The following is a 17,100-nucleotide window of genomic DNA, read 5'->3' on the forward strand; positions in this document are numbered from 1 at the left end:
GAATGCTCATCTTTTGCCAGAACTTTTCTTTTAATGTAAACAACCTTTTTAGGGTAAAAATCGCAAATTATTGTTTTCTGAAACACCTCATTATGCATGCAGTAAATTTGATCAATCTCGAATTATATGTAATTTTTGTCCGATTGTGAGAAATGAAATTTCGCTTTAACGGAACGATTTAGCGCGGTAACTTTTTCTACCACACCATTTTCATCATTAACCTTTCTTGTAATGAAAAAATTCAATACGAATTAGGAACGCGTTCCAAGCTTCATCGTCATCGCAGTACATAAATAAAATACATCGGTTCTTTTTCAATCTGCTTTCAACACACGGAATCCATGTGTATAAACGAATCTCTGCGCTCATGGTGCTGCTTACCACGTATTGTACACTGTATGTATATTATTTCGTTGGTTGGACGTAGAGCAAGTGTCCTAACTAGACGATGATGATAGAGGCATAGCAGGCATGGTGGGCTTGCTGCCTAGCTGGAGTTCTTTGTAGGTACTCGAGCCTACAGTATGACGCTATAATGCTTTGCTACGTGCTATACTTGTAGGTATACTGTACTATGACTATTTCCGTTAGTTAGTCTATCTTCTCCGTTGTACTAGACGTTTTTTTCTTTTTTTTTTATTTATTATTCTCCTTTTTTCTTGTTTAGTTTGTGTTCTATCCGTAACGCTCCGTTATATATATATATATATATATATATATATCTATGCACGCACACACCCCATAGTGTACCCCACATTATCACAGTACGTTTGCGTGTTAATACGTATAATGCACGCACGGAATTAAGTATTAAGAAACTTGTCCTTGAATGTTGGCTTGTTTAGTGGAATCGCGTTTAACTCGTTCACGTAGTTATATTGAATACACTATACAATACTACACATATATCGTATGTAAGTATAGCAAGACTCGGGTATTATACATACCTATATAAACGTGTTAATAGGTATATCACGCTGTGCGCATTGTACCTTTATAATGGTAAGTGTGGTATAAAATTCGAATGGAAAAACTATTATACATGTACATATCTATACAATGTATATCTTCGATGCATTCTTATAATAGCAATAGTAATATGGAATAACAATAATATAACGTTATAGTTGTATTAAACTTGTCGACTTTCGTTTTTGGTTACGATCGATCGTTACGTTGTCGCGCGTCGTCGATCACTTTTACAATACAAGTTTGAACATTTATATCGTACATATGTAGGTATATGCATACATATTGAAACACACACACACTCGCAGAATTATTTATTTTCGATATAATATCTATATAATATATATAATACGAAACCACAGTCGTATAACCTTGAGGGATGCTTGTGGTTATTTATAACCTAATAAGATCACAATATTACGTCGTAGGTGCAGGTGACATTTTCCATCGTACCGCATGTGATATGTGCACGTGACTGATGAATTATACCTATGTATATGGCATGTACCATGTGTGTATATATATATATATATATATATATATATATATATACACCCACACATGCGTGCAGTTGGCGAGATGTTTTCACGGTTTATATCCTGCCTATTGTATTATATACATATACTCTGAATATTTAACTGTAAACTATTCGGTAATTCTTTTTGCCCTGTACATTCCATCCAAGGTCTTTCTCGAGGCGCTCGTGACCAGCGAGGATCCTACGAGTGTAGTTACTTTCCATTTTGATTTGCGCAACAAGAACGACGACGACGACGTCGCCTGTTAGCCACTTCTCCCTATAACCGTACACAGCATTGTTTCCACAGCTACGGTATTATCGTTGTGTTTATTTATTTTCTTTTATTATTATTATTTTTTTTGCTGTTTTTCTCATTTTTCGTCAATCCAGATGAGTCTTGTCGGTATTCGTGAACTGAAAATAATTAATAGTTGTGTGGTGTATAACTTTGGTTTTCTGTGAAATTTATAAAAAAGAAACGAACGAAAAATAACGATTCCTCTCTAGAAATATACATCGTTGTATTGTAAGTTGCGAACCTCAGTCACGATTCTTGAAATGGTTCCCGGTGACGAATTGAAAAACTATCATCTGCGGCAACACTTTTCCTCTGGAAAATCAAACCTTGCCCTATTATATGAACGGACATTACAATATATCTTTATAATACGCATATGTATATTATACACTTTGAACAAGTGAACGTCACTTACTCACCCGAAGCTATGTATATACGGTAGTATGTATACCGCTAAGTTTGCAGCGGTTAGGTAACGTGTCTCAGCATTTTTCGCTCCCAGAGAAAGTTAACCACACCGTCCGATCTCTAGTTCTAATAGCTATAAAAGCCTTAGTATCGCATCGTCCGCGGGACGCGCGTGCATCAGACTTGTTTGTATACATCTAATAAAGATACACGAATATAACTGCAGCGTACGGACAATACATACCTATATACATGTATGCAGAGAATTACAAATATAGATACGTACCTGTGTAAAGGAGTGTGAATATCAGTTCTTGTATAATAGTATAATTTGTATTTTGAATGCGGCAATTCTTATCTGTCCGTGCACGAACGCCCGCAGTATGTGTAATAATGAAATGTGCAGCAGGTTGCATTTTTACCGATCCACCAAATGTTCCCCTCCCCACCACGCAACGCTGGCGGCCGCGACGTAGGTCAGGATTTTCTCTTCGGTGATGGAGAAAACCAGTGTTTTCGGGTGATTTACACCGGCTCTGTGGGGGTTATGTATGATTTTGTAGCTCGCGTGTGTGCGAGCGCGGTAGCTGCGCTGTTGTCACATAACTGCTATACGTGTGTGAGTGCAGTTGGATATGCATATATGTATGTATAACGGCGGCCCGGTGACAGCGCCATACCAACGCATATTGTACGAGTACCGCGTGTGTATACCTAACAGTCTGAACACAAATCGATTGAATCCTCGGGGTTAGTAGAGACGAGGACGCTTGGCTTCGTTGTTGAATCGATTTTAACTCGTGCAGGATAAAGTAGTAGTACTCGTCCCTCTGTTCCGATTTATTTAGAGCGTGTATACGATGAAGTTATTGTTTGTAGAGAAAAATAAATTGGCGTGTAATACTCACAATGTACGGACATGTGACATGTGACAGTATATAGTATTTCGATGTCGATTGCAGTCATCGTGGAAATTCCGTCATCGTTAAGAAAGACTTGGGTATAAATTTCCGTGTAGCTTGATGATGAAGTAGAGGGAAAAAAAAACTTACAGGAAATATTAAGACAATATATTATACAAAAGTTTCTTGGGTTTAGTTTTAATCTCGTTTCCTTCCCCTCAAAACATAATTAAACTTGGCGATACACCTCCGTATACGATTTGCAATTATTGTATCAATCTCGTAATTTTGGAGGAAACGAACCTTTTTTTTTTAAACTTCATCTAGCTGTACCTACGGCTCTCTCTATCGTTGCTCGCGCACATATATGTAGGTAGTATACGCGTGAGATCTATTTTCGACGCACGAGGGTCAGACACTTTTGGGCATACCGCGTGCGTGTGGGGAAGTCACTTCCGACTTCTCGTGACGTCACATCCTTCTCCCCACGAGCCAAATGAACTGAATCTCGTTGAGTAAAAAAATTTTAAAAAAGGGAATTAAGAGGGCGTCGCTCTTAAGCTGCTGCATCATATCATGTGTAGAAACTTTCCCGCGTACTTGCAGGAGCATCATATAAAAGATATCGTGATTATTGTTGTAGATAAGATTTCGATATACCTGTAGATATATACATAACGGTATAATACGTGTATGTAATAAATTCACGACTAACGATGTGTTGTTATTTTTGTTACAGGCGTGAAAATGAGACTTGAAGAAGATTTGGTAATACGGCGAAGTCGGCCGACGATGATTTCGGCGAAATATAGAGCTCGTGAGGAACGGCGTCGTTTGTTGAAGATATCAGCTGCTAAACTGCGACGTATAGAAGATCCGGAAGCGAGTCTTTGTCGATCTGTATTGATCAATAACGCAGTCAGAAGATTGCAGAGGGAAAATCGTGATGAGAAATCGAGGAGCTACGGGGTGTCTGTTAATTTCTTGGATGATTCATCGAAGGAAAATAGCCTGAGTGGAAATATGAATGTAGATAATATAGACAATGATTTGCTGCAAAAGAAACGTTTGGGCGATGACGACGCCGATATGTCCCTTAGCCACAATTCAAGTCCGAAAAAACAACGCCACGACGATTTGGATTTCCCAGACGACGTTTTTAGCGATTTTTACATCCTACCACCGACGCCTAGACTCTTATCTCATATCGATGACGTGTTACCTGATATTGATAGTATAAACGATCTTTCGATTAATAACGGCATGGATGGTGTTGAAAACCGTTTGAACATTAACATTGACTCGTTAAACTCTACCAAAAGCCGGCTAAGCTTGTCTGACAGCAGTTGTCAATTCCTAAACGATATTGCCGAAAGTTCTTTGAACTGCAATGAGAATCCATTGAGGACATCGGACAGCCGATTATTCTCCACGGAATCTTGTATGATGGATGTTATCGACTGTCAGGACGTATGCGACGACGAGAGGATCACCGAATTCGCAAGGTTCCCCGAACCTACGAAAACCCTCGAAGAGCGACTTATCGACTTTCAATCCCTCGACGAACATTACGACTTGTCAAAGTTCGAACGCAGCAACAGTCAAACCTGCGGCCGAGCCTTCCACGATATACAAACATTTCATAGTCTCGTACCAGGCTTGGAAACATAGGAAAAATAACGCAATACCTAAAATACAAATACATACATACATACATATATATATATATATATATATATATATATATATATATATATATATATGTATACGTGTGTATAATTTTTATTTGTATGCAATGATAAGTATAATGATTATAATGACAGTTGTATTCAAACTATACATGCTATACAAAGTCTATACAAAAAGGGTTGTTGTTCCGATGAGGAGTATAGTTTCTCTGTGCAATCGTAGTTCATTTTGTTTTTGTTTTTTCCTCTGTTGAGTCGTTCTTTTTTCAATTCTTTACTCGAAACTGGTTAAAATATTCTCGCAATGGCAATTCGGTTATTGCTACTTACATTATCTCTATATATCAGTTGGACTTTTTTTTTTTGATCAATCTGTTTTACATACCTATAATATTATACATGGGGAAGCGTACATAACACGCACAAAGAGAAGATAAAAAAAATGGAAACAAAAACACTTCTACGACGTAAACTTGTAGGTTGCGTTACAATTTTCGTTCGTTTGATTTTTCTGCAAATTTATTTTATTTTATTTTATTTAAACTAAATTCATGCCGTCCATTGGCATGGTAATTTCTTTGCGAGATGACGTCTCTGGCATAAACAATCGTACATGTGTATACTTTACCTACACATATTGTTTGTATATACATATATTACATATATTAAAACAAAACGAAAAGAAAAATACACAAAAATAATAAAAAAAAAAAAAAACAAACGAAAATACTTTTTTAAATCATGTTGAAATACAAAATGTATATTAAAATATTGGTGAGTGAATGGGAATAATTTACGAATGAGGAAAGAATATAAGACGGATTTGGTGAGAAATCGTTGTACATAAATAAATATAACGCCTCTTACATATTTCGATTTATTTTAAACAATACCATCTAATAGACTTAGGATTATATTTTAATATTGTTGTCTGTATTGTTCCATTAATTTTAACGTTAACTCATTAATTATTTCCAGAATGTATTTGAAATTTATGTAAAATTTTTTCGTTTGTTCTAGAAAGTGTAGTATTGAATTATATATTCAAAATTATCGATCGTTTTTTTAATTAATTTGCCGGTTGGTATTTTCTCTTTATTTTTTTTTTCGTGCACCCACAATTGCTTGTCTGTTTATTTATACCAATATCATCTGATAATGGCATGCGGCTGAGTACTAAGAGCTGAATAGACATTCTGTTATCTCGCGTAAAAAACAAAAAAAAAAAACATTTGGATTTAATGTATCGCCTGTATTTAATATTAAAAATTTTGTACTTAAGAACTGCAAATTATAAAAAAAGAGGAACATGTGCGGCCGTTTTCTGATAATGTTGATGTACAGTACAACTGCAACATACATATTCATATATCAAAAAAATTTCACATACGTTAGTTGCGGCTGCTGCTATTACTATTATGATTATCAATATTATTATTATTGTTATTATTATTATTATTAAACTTTCCGTTTTTACCTGCATTAAATATTTCGGTGCAGAAGAACAGCTAGACAAAATATAAATATATGCCGTAATATTTTCTGCTTATATTACCATTCTAAATCGACTTTCAAAAATGGAAGAAAATTAAAGAAGTGCTTTGGCTGTATTGCAGAGAACAGTTTTTGGTGTTAAATTTTGGCTCGTATTTAGAAACGTTTAAAACAACATTGTTATATGCTGTTGATTATTTTGTTCTGTTGAATAAATGTTTTTTTCCATTATCGATTTATCGGAAAATTTCGACATTGACCAAAGTGAGCAGTATCTAAAGTAGACTTCCAAGCTTCCAGTTAGTGCCCAGGCTGTGGTTAGCATGGCTTTGATACGCCAAGTTTCGTCTGAATGTTTTACAAATTTAAAAAAAGAACAAAAATTTTGTAAAATTATACGAACAAAACAAAACATAATATGGCAAAGAAATTTAACAAAGTGGCCCAATATTGTGTAAATAGCTATATATTAGCCCATATGTTTAGTAGTTATGTATAAAATTTCGTACGTTGTGTAAGTTACAGGTCTAGTTACATGAAATCAGTTACCAATTATACGAAAAAAAATTCGAATAAATCTATAAAATATTATTTTCTCCTTGTTGTTAATTGATCACTTGTATGCATGTATAATCAATCTCATTATTACATGACCGGAATTTAACGAGGTGGCAATAGTAATCTCGACAAGAGAATGAACATAATATACACATATGAGTTGTTTTTTTTTTTGCATCACCTGTATTCACACTCACCGGCACTTAAGCGTACTCTACTGTAAATAACAGTAAGTATGTTGTTTTTTTATCCTGTAGCATATCCGTCGAGTAACTGAGAACGAAAACTTTACCGCTAGGTTCGTGCTTGTACCCAAAAGTCCAACGTAATTCACGAACTTTCGACCGCTATGTGTCTCTGAATATCATATAGTCACTGGTCGAATTCAACGGTAGAAAGATGGCGGCTCTGAAGGAAGTGGTGTCGTTGTACCAAACTTTAAAGAACGAATGGACAAAGAAACCGTGTAATTTACAACAATGCGGTCAAATATTAAACAAATTAAAGGTAAAACTTATTTTAGCGTTACTTACATTTACATTTATGATCCATGTAGCGTCGATGCGTAGATCTAACCTATTTCACTATGTGTCAAAGTGAACAATCATCCTCCTTTACTTACATTTGCAAATGTATTGTTAGCAATATCTGAATTAACGTTTGCACATCTGATAGTACGACATGTTTCAGCCTGTCAAGTACTGCTGATTATTATTATTATATGATGCTATCATAATGTTGAATTGATAAATAATTTAACTTTTTTTTCAATAGATTGGCTTGACACAGTTGATGTTTTTACCTACATCAAATAGCAGCGCTTCGCAAAAGGAACTTCTAATCGCTCGTAAGCCACTGTTCATTCAAAAAGTTGAGATTACTTTATTGTTACGATTTAAATCTGCCTTTCATAGTCAAATACATAATTCTTTACATCTAATAGTTTGGAAAATTTAAATTCACATACATGTTACAAAGATATATGTTCCTTCAGCCAGATATTTACCATTCAAATGTATCTTGAAGATCATTCTCATTAATTACTACAAATTAATTTGTGTGGTTCAAATTAAAGGTGATGTACTTGAGATCGGAGTCCAATGGAGTATCTCTACGGAAGATATACCATCGTTTGAACGTTACATGGCACAATTGAAGTGTTATTACTTCGATTACAAGTTGGAGTTACCGGAATCTGCGTACAAGTATCAGCTTCTAGGGTTAAACCTTCTGTTTCTGTTGTCTCAAAACAGAGTAGCTGAATTTCACACCGAGCTGGAATTACTTCCGTCCGATCAAATACAATCAGATGTTTATATAAGACATCCTCTGAGCTTGGAACAGTATTTGATGGAGGGTTCATACAACAAAATATTTCTCGCCAAAGGAAATGTCCCTGCAGCGTCGTATAATTTCTTCATTGATATTTTATTAAATACAATTCGGGATGAGATTGGTGCCTGTATGGAAAATGCATACGATAAAATATCTGTGAAAGATGCCTTGAGAATGTTAAATCTCACAACAGAAAAAGAAATCAAAACATTTGCCACGAAAAAAAATTGGAACTTAGGAAAAGATGGCTATTTTTATTTTGGAATACCAAATGAGAAAAAATCTGAGGAACCAATTCCTAGTGCCGATTTGGCCACTTTGGCAATAGACTATGCAAGGGAATTGGAAATGATAGTGTAAATCTTTAATAAAAAAGTATAATAAGAATTATAAAAAAAATCTTTACATGCGATACTTGAAATTTGTATTTAAGATTGAATAAAAAAAATGTCCAAAACTGATTTCTCATATCTGTAAGGTATTAAAAAAAGAACAGTTTTATGCATATGACTATAAGTATTACTTCAATGAAACATTTCAGTTTTATCGTAAAGTATATTCCTGGAGGTTGAAACAAATTTGACCCGAGTTCTCAAAAATAACGCTCTGAATCATTCAAATGATACATAATGCAAATTATTCTGATCTAGTATGTTCAATATAAATCCAGCGTTTAGAGGTGGTCACGTGGATTCAAATCTCTTAGTACAACTTAATTTTTTTTTTGTCACTTTTTTGGAGAACAGTAGAGGCACGACAAAATTTACAAGCTTAAATATTGTTGTATTCAAAGAAGGAATAGTAATGATTCTAAAAATGTCAAATTTCAAGAAATAAATCGTAAGGTTTGTCAAGTTTAGTATTTTAGAAAATTATGATAAATTTAAAATGCCGTTGAATAAAACACATTCGAACGGAACGCTCCCAGCAGTCGCGAGGCCCTGATGATAAGTTATGTTACGGAGACATTGGGAGATATTGGGTGTTTAATTTCCACACGAGGTGGCGCTACCTGATTAAAATGGCTGACCAGAATAAATATGGAAGGCAAAATGAGAACAACCAATCAATGTTTACCCTTCTAAACATTGTTTATGAAACATTACATGAATGAGAATGGAGAGTAGGAAAAATCCATAAGCTCTATGTAATCGTTGTACGGATAACCTCTTCCCTCGTCACTGAAAGTCGTCGCTTAAATCGAGAGCTGTTGCCTCTAGCCGGAGTTCTCGATCTGCGCCATGACAATAAGTTTGATAATTTCGTGACGACTTGCCGTCAAGTCCACAGTATCTAGTTATGAGGATCTTGACTAGAATATATATCTGTGTCAAGTTTAGTGCTGTACAGTGAACTCGGTTGACAATAATCACTTGTGATAAATTCAGGCGTCAAGCTAGCCTACAACTCTTATCATTTCGTTTGATACTCCAGTGGTAATGGATATCGATGAATGCTCTGGTGGTGAATCTGTGGAGGAGGAAGAAGAGGAGGAAGAGGATTCCACACGGTCAAATAGCAGCAGTAGTAGTAGCAGTAGCAGCACAGTTGACACCAGAGATGACAGTGGAGATGAACAATGTACCAGCGCCTCTGATAGTCAGGCCTCAGCTGATGACAATGAAAACTCCGAAGACGCTGTAGTAAGCTGAAGCTTTTTTACCTCATTTGACAAATTTTAAGCACGTGACTAAGTTAGTTTTAGCCAACCTGTATAAAGGATGTCTTACGCTTGGATATATGTATTATGAATATTATGAAGTGTTACTGTGATGAAAATAACATTCCATATAAATTACGTAGCGATGGGAGACGTGTGTCGCTATGGGGAGGCGAGTTAAATTGCCACAAGGACTCTGTGAGCATCTGACTATCTTCCAAGAATTATTTGACTATTCGAGAATTTGGAATGACAGTTTGAGTGAAAGCGACAAGGAATGCTTGTTGCGGTTTCTACCAACGTTTCCTGAAGATTGTGATCAGGAGCTCGAGTGTGAAAAAACCTTGCGCATGCTTTTCAATAGAGAAAATTCAAGGTAACTTAAAGTTCATTGTATTATAGACATTTGAATTGAAAAAAAATACTGCCTTTTATTATAAATACTAATATTTTGTTTACTTCAGATATGGCGTTGCAGCTTTGGATGCATTCCACAATCATGTATCTGCGGGGCATTACCGTCCTGATATAAGAAGAATGCGTAAATTAGTGCGAAAAGCACAACAGAGGCGATTGCTTTACGAGGAAAGAAAACGTTCCTATGAGCTGGCTGGGCAGTTGCTTAAATCCAGAGAAGCTTTATTGGCCAGTGCTTATAAGCAAGGCTTCAGTCAGCCAACAAATCGGATATCAAAGTTTCACTGGAATAAGCCTAGACCTGCTATGGGTAAAGAATATTTGCTTCGTATTGATAATAGATTTAAAAGTTTAAGAGAGTGAATAAAAATTTTTTCGCTCATTAATTACACCAAAGATGGTCCTATGCTTGATAATGTAAATTAAAGTGATGAGTTATCTTTCAGTTGAAGAACGCACGAGACAGCGGTACTTGGAAGAATTGAGTGCTCTCAGAGCAGAACTTGGAGTGAATATGCGAGCTATTGTCGAAAGCTCTTCCGAGGATGAGGAGCGCTATTCACAACAGCTACATACTAAGAAAAAGAAAAAACGTTTAGCAATGGCTTTTCAAGCTATACCTATTAAATCACTTCAATTGAATCCTGATGAGGACACCGTACGACCTGTGTCATCTACTTTTCACCAATCAAAGTTCGGACTCTCTTTGGACAATCAAGGCTTGTCCTTACTTGGCTATGAACAATCAGATGATGCATATCGGGCCATGCTAGCTGCCCACAAAAAACGACGTGCTAGACGAGATGTGCGTTCAAGCAATGAAGTTTCCTTGTAGACTTGTCATTATTCGTTATAACCATGATCATTGAATGCCCTAGAACAAGGGAACGTACGTTTCATACTTGTATATCTATATATATATATATATATGTATGCGCATTTCAGAACCATCCAGAGTTGAATACTCAGGGGATTTCCTTGGCCGAATTGTCACGACGTGCCCAAATTGGGCAGAAACATAAACTATCATTAAACAGTGCTATTCGTCCTGTGGTTGTTAAAAAACGTATAAAACTTGAACAACCGCCTTCTGGTCCTCCTTTGACCTCAAAATCTGTTCACGTCAGTTCTGTAAAACCTGAAAGTGACAACAGTGATTATTCTCACACAATCGATAATGATCATCGCCAAATTATTTCTGCAGTAGACTCAAGCGGTCCTTTGAGTGCCGTTAAGATGGAGCCTGTAGACACATACGAACCACAATTATCAGGGAAAAAGAAAATATTTTCGAATTCGTAAGTAATCATATAAAAAAAGTAAACTAATGTTTGGTTACAATGTAAAATACTGCCCACGTCGTATATGAAACTATCATGTAATATTCTACTGTACTTGTAATGAATATTTACTTTCATATCGGCAAATGTTAAGTCATGTTCATTTGCTAAACCATCAAAAATCAATTTTCTCTCATATTTCAATTGACATCAAAAAGAGTTGCATTTCATCATCTGATTCCGTTTCAGGAGTCCGGGATTATCAAATTCAAGTGGAGGAATATTACCATCGACCCCTGTTGTCAAGACAGAGATCGAAGATTTCGAATATGATTCAGAGATCAAAACTGAGGTCAACAATAAGGCTTGTGATGAGGTATCAAAAAAAAATCCTATTTTGTGGTTGTCAGATACTTTTGAACTTTATCAACATATTTTTTATGTAATAGAGAGAAACTGAAGATGATGAAGAGGAGGACAAAAAACAGTTGGATTTGGAGAGCATCGACATGATGCAAATACCGATTCAGTTGGATAATGGCATTGATCTTCTGGATGATGTGAAGTCAGTATAAAATCACAGTGATTAAATATTGTTTGCTTCCATCAGGTAGTATGGGATTAATTGATTAATTTACTAGGTGTGGTAGCGATGTAACTCAAGAAGGAGAAGGGAGAGAGGGTGATCTGATGCAAGAAACTCACTCATGCTTCTTTTCTCTCCTGAGAGATGCGTTTGTTTCAAAGGGAGAATATCGAATGAGTACTGCAGAGATGAGAGATGCAATAACGCAATGGCAGGGTAACCCTATTTCTCCGCTCAACGACTGGTCAGTAATGAATCAATCAAAGTACATTAAGGGACTAAAAATTTCATATTAAATTTTATTTATAATACAGAGTGCTAAATTTTTTTTCGGTAACTATCAAACTGTGGATGTACAACTTTCACTTGTCTTAAAATATGGTTCTCTTCTATCGAGTTTTCATACAGGTATTCATTAGCACCTTCTTGGCCTTCCCTCGTGCCTCTTGCTCTCGGATTTCTTGCCGGAGAGTTAGTCTACTCTTTACAAGAAACAGATCATCAAACAGAACAAGAACTGGTACCTTATTTAGAAAACAAGGGAAGAGGCGTATACGCGTGGATAGGAGCTGGTAGAGATTCAGACTCTCGGCTTGCAACCTACTGTGGACGTTTCCTAACTCATAGGTACACATTAATTATTCAAAATAAGAACACAATAAATTTACTCTATCTATTACGTACATCATGTTCATAGAAAGGTAAACTTGAGACATCACTTTTACAGAAAATCAATTTGAAGATCATTTTTACCCAACTAAATAGTATTTGCATTGATCAACGTTTTTTCAGAGACTCTTTAGGACCTCCAGTGCATTCTGTAAACAGCGCTAACATCGTCGCTAAACAACAACAACAGCAACAGCAGTCTGCTAATAGCAGTAGTAACACCTGCAGGAGTGCGAGTCCTGCTGTAGAAATTACAGCAGGTGGGGATGGATTAATGGGTACAATGGGTGAGTGGGAGCCACCAAGAGCTCTATGGCCAACAGAGTGGAAGGTCCGTGCTTCTACGGTTGAGGAACGGGAAGAGTTCAGAAGACAAGAACAATTGCGCTATGCAACTCCACACAAGGCATTCACATATAGGATGCATGGTTATGCCTCTGTTGTTGGCCCAGTAAAGGGAATTTATCAACATAATGTCGGTACGAGATATAATGAGTTGACAGTCAATAGAAATTGACTTTTGAATTTCATTTTACAAGAATGTAATCCCAACATGTACCATTTTAGCTTCTGGACTGAACAAACCTCGGGGGCACTCACTATTGGTAGCAGATAGACCAAATTTTGTGACGATCCTTGCACTAGTCAGAGATGCAACAGCTAGACTGCCCAACGGTGAAGGAACTCGTGCTGACATCTGCCAGTTGCTTAAAGATTCGCAATATATTAGAGATCAGGGTGATAATGGTGATGGCAGCCACGATAAAGAGGGTTATTTACATTCCGTTGTGTCAGGAGCTCTAGACAGGCTTCATTATGAGGCAGATCCCTGTGTTAGATATTACCCCAGACGTAAGGAGTGGCTTTATCTACACCGAGCAAGATCTGAATCTGAATTTGGTTTGTACCCATACAATATTTATTGCTTATTTCTGCCGTAAATAAATTCTTTTATCCACATTGACAACTTTTTCAAGCTTCAACTTGTGACTTCAAATTTTAATTTTGACAGAGGATATAATCCTTTTTCATGCTGCATCAATAGCTGATAGTAGCATGGAAAACCTCCTGGATAATAGTTAAATTTTAATCTTTGCAAACAGAAATGTACCATCAACAATTGCAAGGTGTGGCGAAGAATAAAAAAAATATTGGTGGAGCATCTCGTAATAAGTCCGCCAATCCAATCACTAAACCTGTTAATGGAAATAAGGAACTGCCTACAAGTAAGGAAACAACTCCGAAAAGAGAAAAAAAGACATTGGTCCCACAGCCCAGTATTGCCAGGTAAATATTGGAAAACATTTTAAATCCCATCTACAGTTATGTCTTGTTGAAAATTGTGAAAATAACTGCTGTAATTTTTTTTTTAACGTTACAATTTCACCTGTTTTTGACATTTTCTAATTTCATATTAACGTTATAGAAAAGAGAATCGTAAAGCTGAGGAATTGATCATTGAATCGAGTGACCAGCCTGTACCTGTAATTGCTACTGCTGTACCTTCTTCATTGAGTACAACTACTGCGCCAGCCGTTGTATCTTCAACCATAAATACCTCAGACCCTCCAATAGAAAGAGAAAAATTAGTTACTGTCGAAGTAAAACCGCAACTCAATGTACAACAGCAGATCAAAAAAGTTGTTACAGGGAAATCCATTAATGTGCCTAAAAGTCATACAACAAATGCTTCTCAGAGTTTGTTGCAGTCAAATCAACACTTCCCACATCACCAAATTCAAGTATCTACCTCAGCTGGTCTACAAACAATTCGTCTTTCTGGGCATTCCGTTCTTCATTCTCAAACCTCTACTAATTCACCTGCGTTGACCAGTACGAACACCACAACAACTTCGAATATAACAACCATATTATCAGGTACAAAAATCGCTCAACAGTTGCAGCAACAGACATCCATTTCGAATCAAACAGGAAAAAGTATTTTGCAAGCTGTTAAACAACAGCAGCAATTACAACTGCAACAACAACAACAACAGCAGCAAACGCAACAGCAACAACCAATCGTACAACAGCAGCAACAAGTAGCACAACCACAGCAGCAACAACTGCAACAACAACAGCAACAGCAACAACAGCAACATGTTTTACCAGGAAAAACTTTACTTGCTTCACAGATAAAACTGGTTAGTTCTGGTCAAATCAAATCACTCCTGACAAGCCATGGGTTACAGGGACAGACAATATTTATTAAACAATCCGGATCTCCAACAACAACAACTCAACAGCAGTTGCAACAGCAACAATTGAAGGTAAATAATCACTGATATTAGCTGAAAGTACAAAGGAAGAAAATTTGGTCAGTTTTTAGTAAACTGCACTGTCAGATCAATGGCAAAGATGCGAGTTGTTGAGGATCGTATAACTAAAATCAAATATTTGTATGGCTCTATACTTAATTATAATCTCATTATTGAGATGAAATTCCACTCAATAAATTATTTGGTTTTTATCCTTGTGATTATTATATGATTTCAGCAACAGCAACAACTTCAGCAGCGCCTTGTTAATAGTCAACAGCAACAACAACAGTCTTCTGGTATGCAGCGTATAATTGCCCAAATTGGTGGTAAACCAATTGCTGTGCAAATACAACAATCTCCACATCAGCAACAACAACAGCAAAAGATATTAGCCAAGGTTCTAACTAGCGCGGGTGGTGGTCAATTAATCTCTGTCGAAAGTTTATTAGCTCAAAAAGGATTAAAGCTCGCTACAGCGACAACTCACACAAGCCCTTTAAGTCAAGTTAACAAACAAGGAAAACAAATGATACAAGCACAATATCAGGTTAGTGCCACTGTAAATTGAGTATCATTTGATTGTTAGTAGAAGTCAAATATATTGTGGTCTCTTAAGAGGTCATAATCACCATATCTGATTTTGCTCTAGAATTAAATTACCGTATGAAAAAATTCAACGCAGATGTAATTATTTTTAGGTTGTGTCGCAGGCTGCAACAGCAGCCCAATCAAAAGTGACTGTTAGCTCACAGCAACAACAGCAGCAGCAACCTCAAACAGTACGAATGGTGGCTGCTCAACTTGCTGGGAAACCAATAATGTTGGCCAGTAGTAGTAAAGGCGTCAGTGTTGCAGGTGGAACAACCGGTGTGGTGTTAAGCAAACAACAACAACAACAGCAACAACCTATTATTTTGCCGAGCCAATTGCTTAACATAAAAACGCTGCATGGTTTGAAGGTCATACCAGCACCTGCTGGTTTAAAGACTGGAGCGGTTTATGCGCGCGTTATTGCCCCTTCTGTACAAACTACCACTGCGAATCAACAACCACAACAGCAGCCACAGCTACAGCAGCAACAACAGCAACAACAGCAACAATCGTTACCAGCAACGCGAAATCCATATGTCACGCCCCGTCAAGAATAGGCTTGATTTTTATTTATTGTCTTTACGTTATTAGTAAGTATAGTAGAAAATAATAACAAATGATGTTGAAGGTAATTGCCGAAACGGGAATGTTATAGATTATATAACTAATTTACGATCCCAGATTGCAAATAGGTATATGCGTACGTGTATGTACGTTTCTGTCATTACCTACACTTATACCAATTCTATTCAACAATTAGGTCGGCTGAACTGTTGTCCAGAATTCAATAATTGAAACGATTAACAATCAGATCGATGATTTTAATATTTGTACGTAAATTAAACTTATTTAAAAAGTATTGTGGTACCTACGGTTTTGACTTGTGAGTATTTGAAAGTTTAATAATTCCTATGATTTCATAGGTGAAAACTTAAACTGTGTACATATCGTATAAAATCTCCTCATTGAAACGATTCACTTGAAAATAAACTACTTCCCTTAGAATGAAATCGGATAAATTTGTTACTTTCATAGCTTGTTGCAAAAAAATCTGGCATAATAGATCCGTGGGCTAAATGGATAAACAGCTTTATTTTCAATTGTTTTTACAGTAGCAAAACTTGTTTGAAGCAAACCGCTGAGTTGAGAACAGCCTTGCGAATATTATTATGGTCAATGAGATCATAGATTATGTTGATTAAAATTTTGCATTTTACTTTGGCAAAAAAGCGTGAAAAAACAACCACTCCTTGTCATTTTGAAAGTTGCAATGAGACTGCAAGTCAGTTTCTTTAATGCCCAAATGATTACTTCTGATCTTTTTCCAATTAAATTATTTCAAATTTAGGTCTCTAGAAGTTGTTTAACTGTATTTCCAGAAAAAAAGGTGCAACCTTTTTGTAATGATTACATCGATCAGATTATTTGTACACAAACAAAAATATGTGTGCTGCTGGTATCAAC

The 17,100-nt window shown here is 36.2% G+C and overlaps 3 protein-coding genes across 4 annotated transcripts in view; all 3 read left to right on the top strand.

Moving 5' to 3' along the window:
* The window catches only part of LOC107226526, a 51,019-nt gene extending 44,149 nt beyond the window's left edge, over positions 1-6,870 (top strand). For both annotated transcript variants that reach the window (XM_046743767.1, XM_015667368.2), the window contains exon 2: positions 3,837-6,870. In XM_046743767.1, the coding sequence (XP_046599723.1) occupies positions 3,837-4,768 (932 nt within the window). In that variant the 3' untranslated portion in view covers positions 4,769-6,870. The remainder of the gene's footprint in view (positions 1-3,836) is intronic.
* Positions 6,871-7,196: 326 nt separating this feature from the next.
* LOC107226528 (26S proteasome non-ATPase regulatory subunit 8) lies at positions 7,197-8,629 on the top strand. Its single transcript, XM_015667370.2, has 3 exons — positions 7,197-7,344; positions 7,612-7,684; positions 7,913-8,629. The coding sequence occupies exons 1-3, from the start codon at positions 7,237-7,239 to the stop codon at positions 8,530-8,532; spliced, it is 801 nt and encodes a 266-aa protein (XP_015522856.1). The 5' UTR covers positions 7,197-7,236; the 3' UTR covers positions 8,533-8,629.
* A 587-nt stretch (positions 8,630-9,216) lies between these two features.
* On the top strand, positions 9,217-17,008 carry LOC107226529 (nuclear factor related to kappa-B-binding protein). Its single transcript, XM_015667371.2, has 15 exons — positions 9,217-9,815; positions 9,976-10,208; positions 10,297-10,559; positions 10,696-11,054; positions 11,195-11,547; positions 11,779-11,905; positions 11,979-12,094; positions 12,171-12,359; positions 12,524-12,742; positions 12,908-13,263; positions 13,352-13,684; positions 13,888-14,071; positions 14,211-15,054; positions 15,281-15,592; positions 15,744-17,008. Exons 1-15 carry the CDS (start codon positions 9,612-9,614, stop codon positions 16,191-16,193), a joined length of 4,542 nt encoding a protein of 1,513 aa, XP_015522857.1. The 5' UTR covers positions 9,217-9,611; the 3' UTR covers positions 16,194-17,008.
* The last annotated feature ends 92 nt before the right edge of the window (positions 17,009-17,100 follow it).

The sequence above is a fragment of the Neodiprion lecontei genome, chromosome 6, assembly GCF_021901455.1.
Source record: "Neodiprion lecontei isolate iyNeoLeco1 chromosome 6, iyNeoLeco1.1, whole genome shotgun sequence".
Lineage (NCBI taxonomy): Eukaryota > Metazoa > Arthropoda > Insecta > Hymenoptera > Diprionidae > Neodiprion > Neodiprion lecontei.

Bases quoted from the DNA above. Each gene is read 5' to 3' on its own strand.
- LOC107226528 (XM_015667370.2), top strand. From the start codon at position 7,237: ATGGCGGCTCTGAAGGAAGTGGTGTCGTTGTACCAAACTTTAAAGAAC. The intron at 7,345-7,611 runs GTAAAACTTATT...TTTTTTCAATAG, and splicing joins AAATATTAAACAAATTAAAG to ATTGGCTTGACACAGTTGAT. The intron at 7,685-7,912 runs GTAAGCCACTGT...TTCAAATTAAAG, and splicing joins AAAGGAACTTCTAATCGCTC to GTGATGTACTTGAGATCGGA.
- LOC107226529 (XM_015667371.2), top strand. From the start codon at position 9,612: ATGGATATCGATGAATGCTCTGGTGGTGAATCTGTGGAGGAGGAAGAA. The intron at 9,816-9,975 runs GTAAGCTGAAGC...TAAATTACGTAG, and splicing joins AAAACTCCGAAGACGCTGTA to CGATGGGAGACGTGTGTCGC. The intron at 10,209-10,296 runs GTAACTTAAAGT...TGTTTACTTCAG, and splicing joins TTCAATAGAGAAAATTCAAG to ATATGGCGTTGCAGCTTTGG.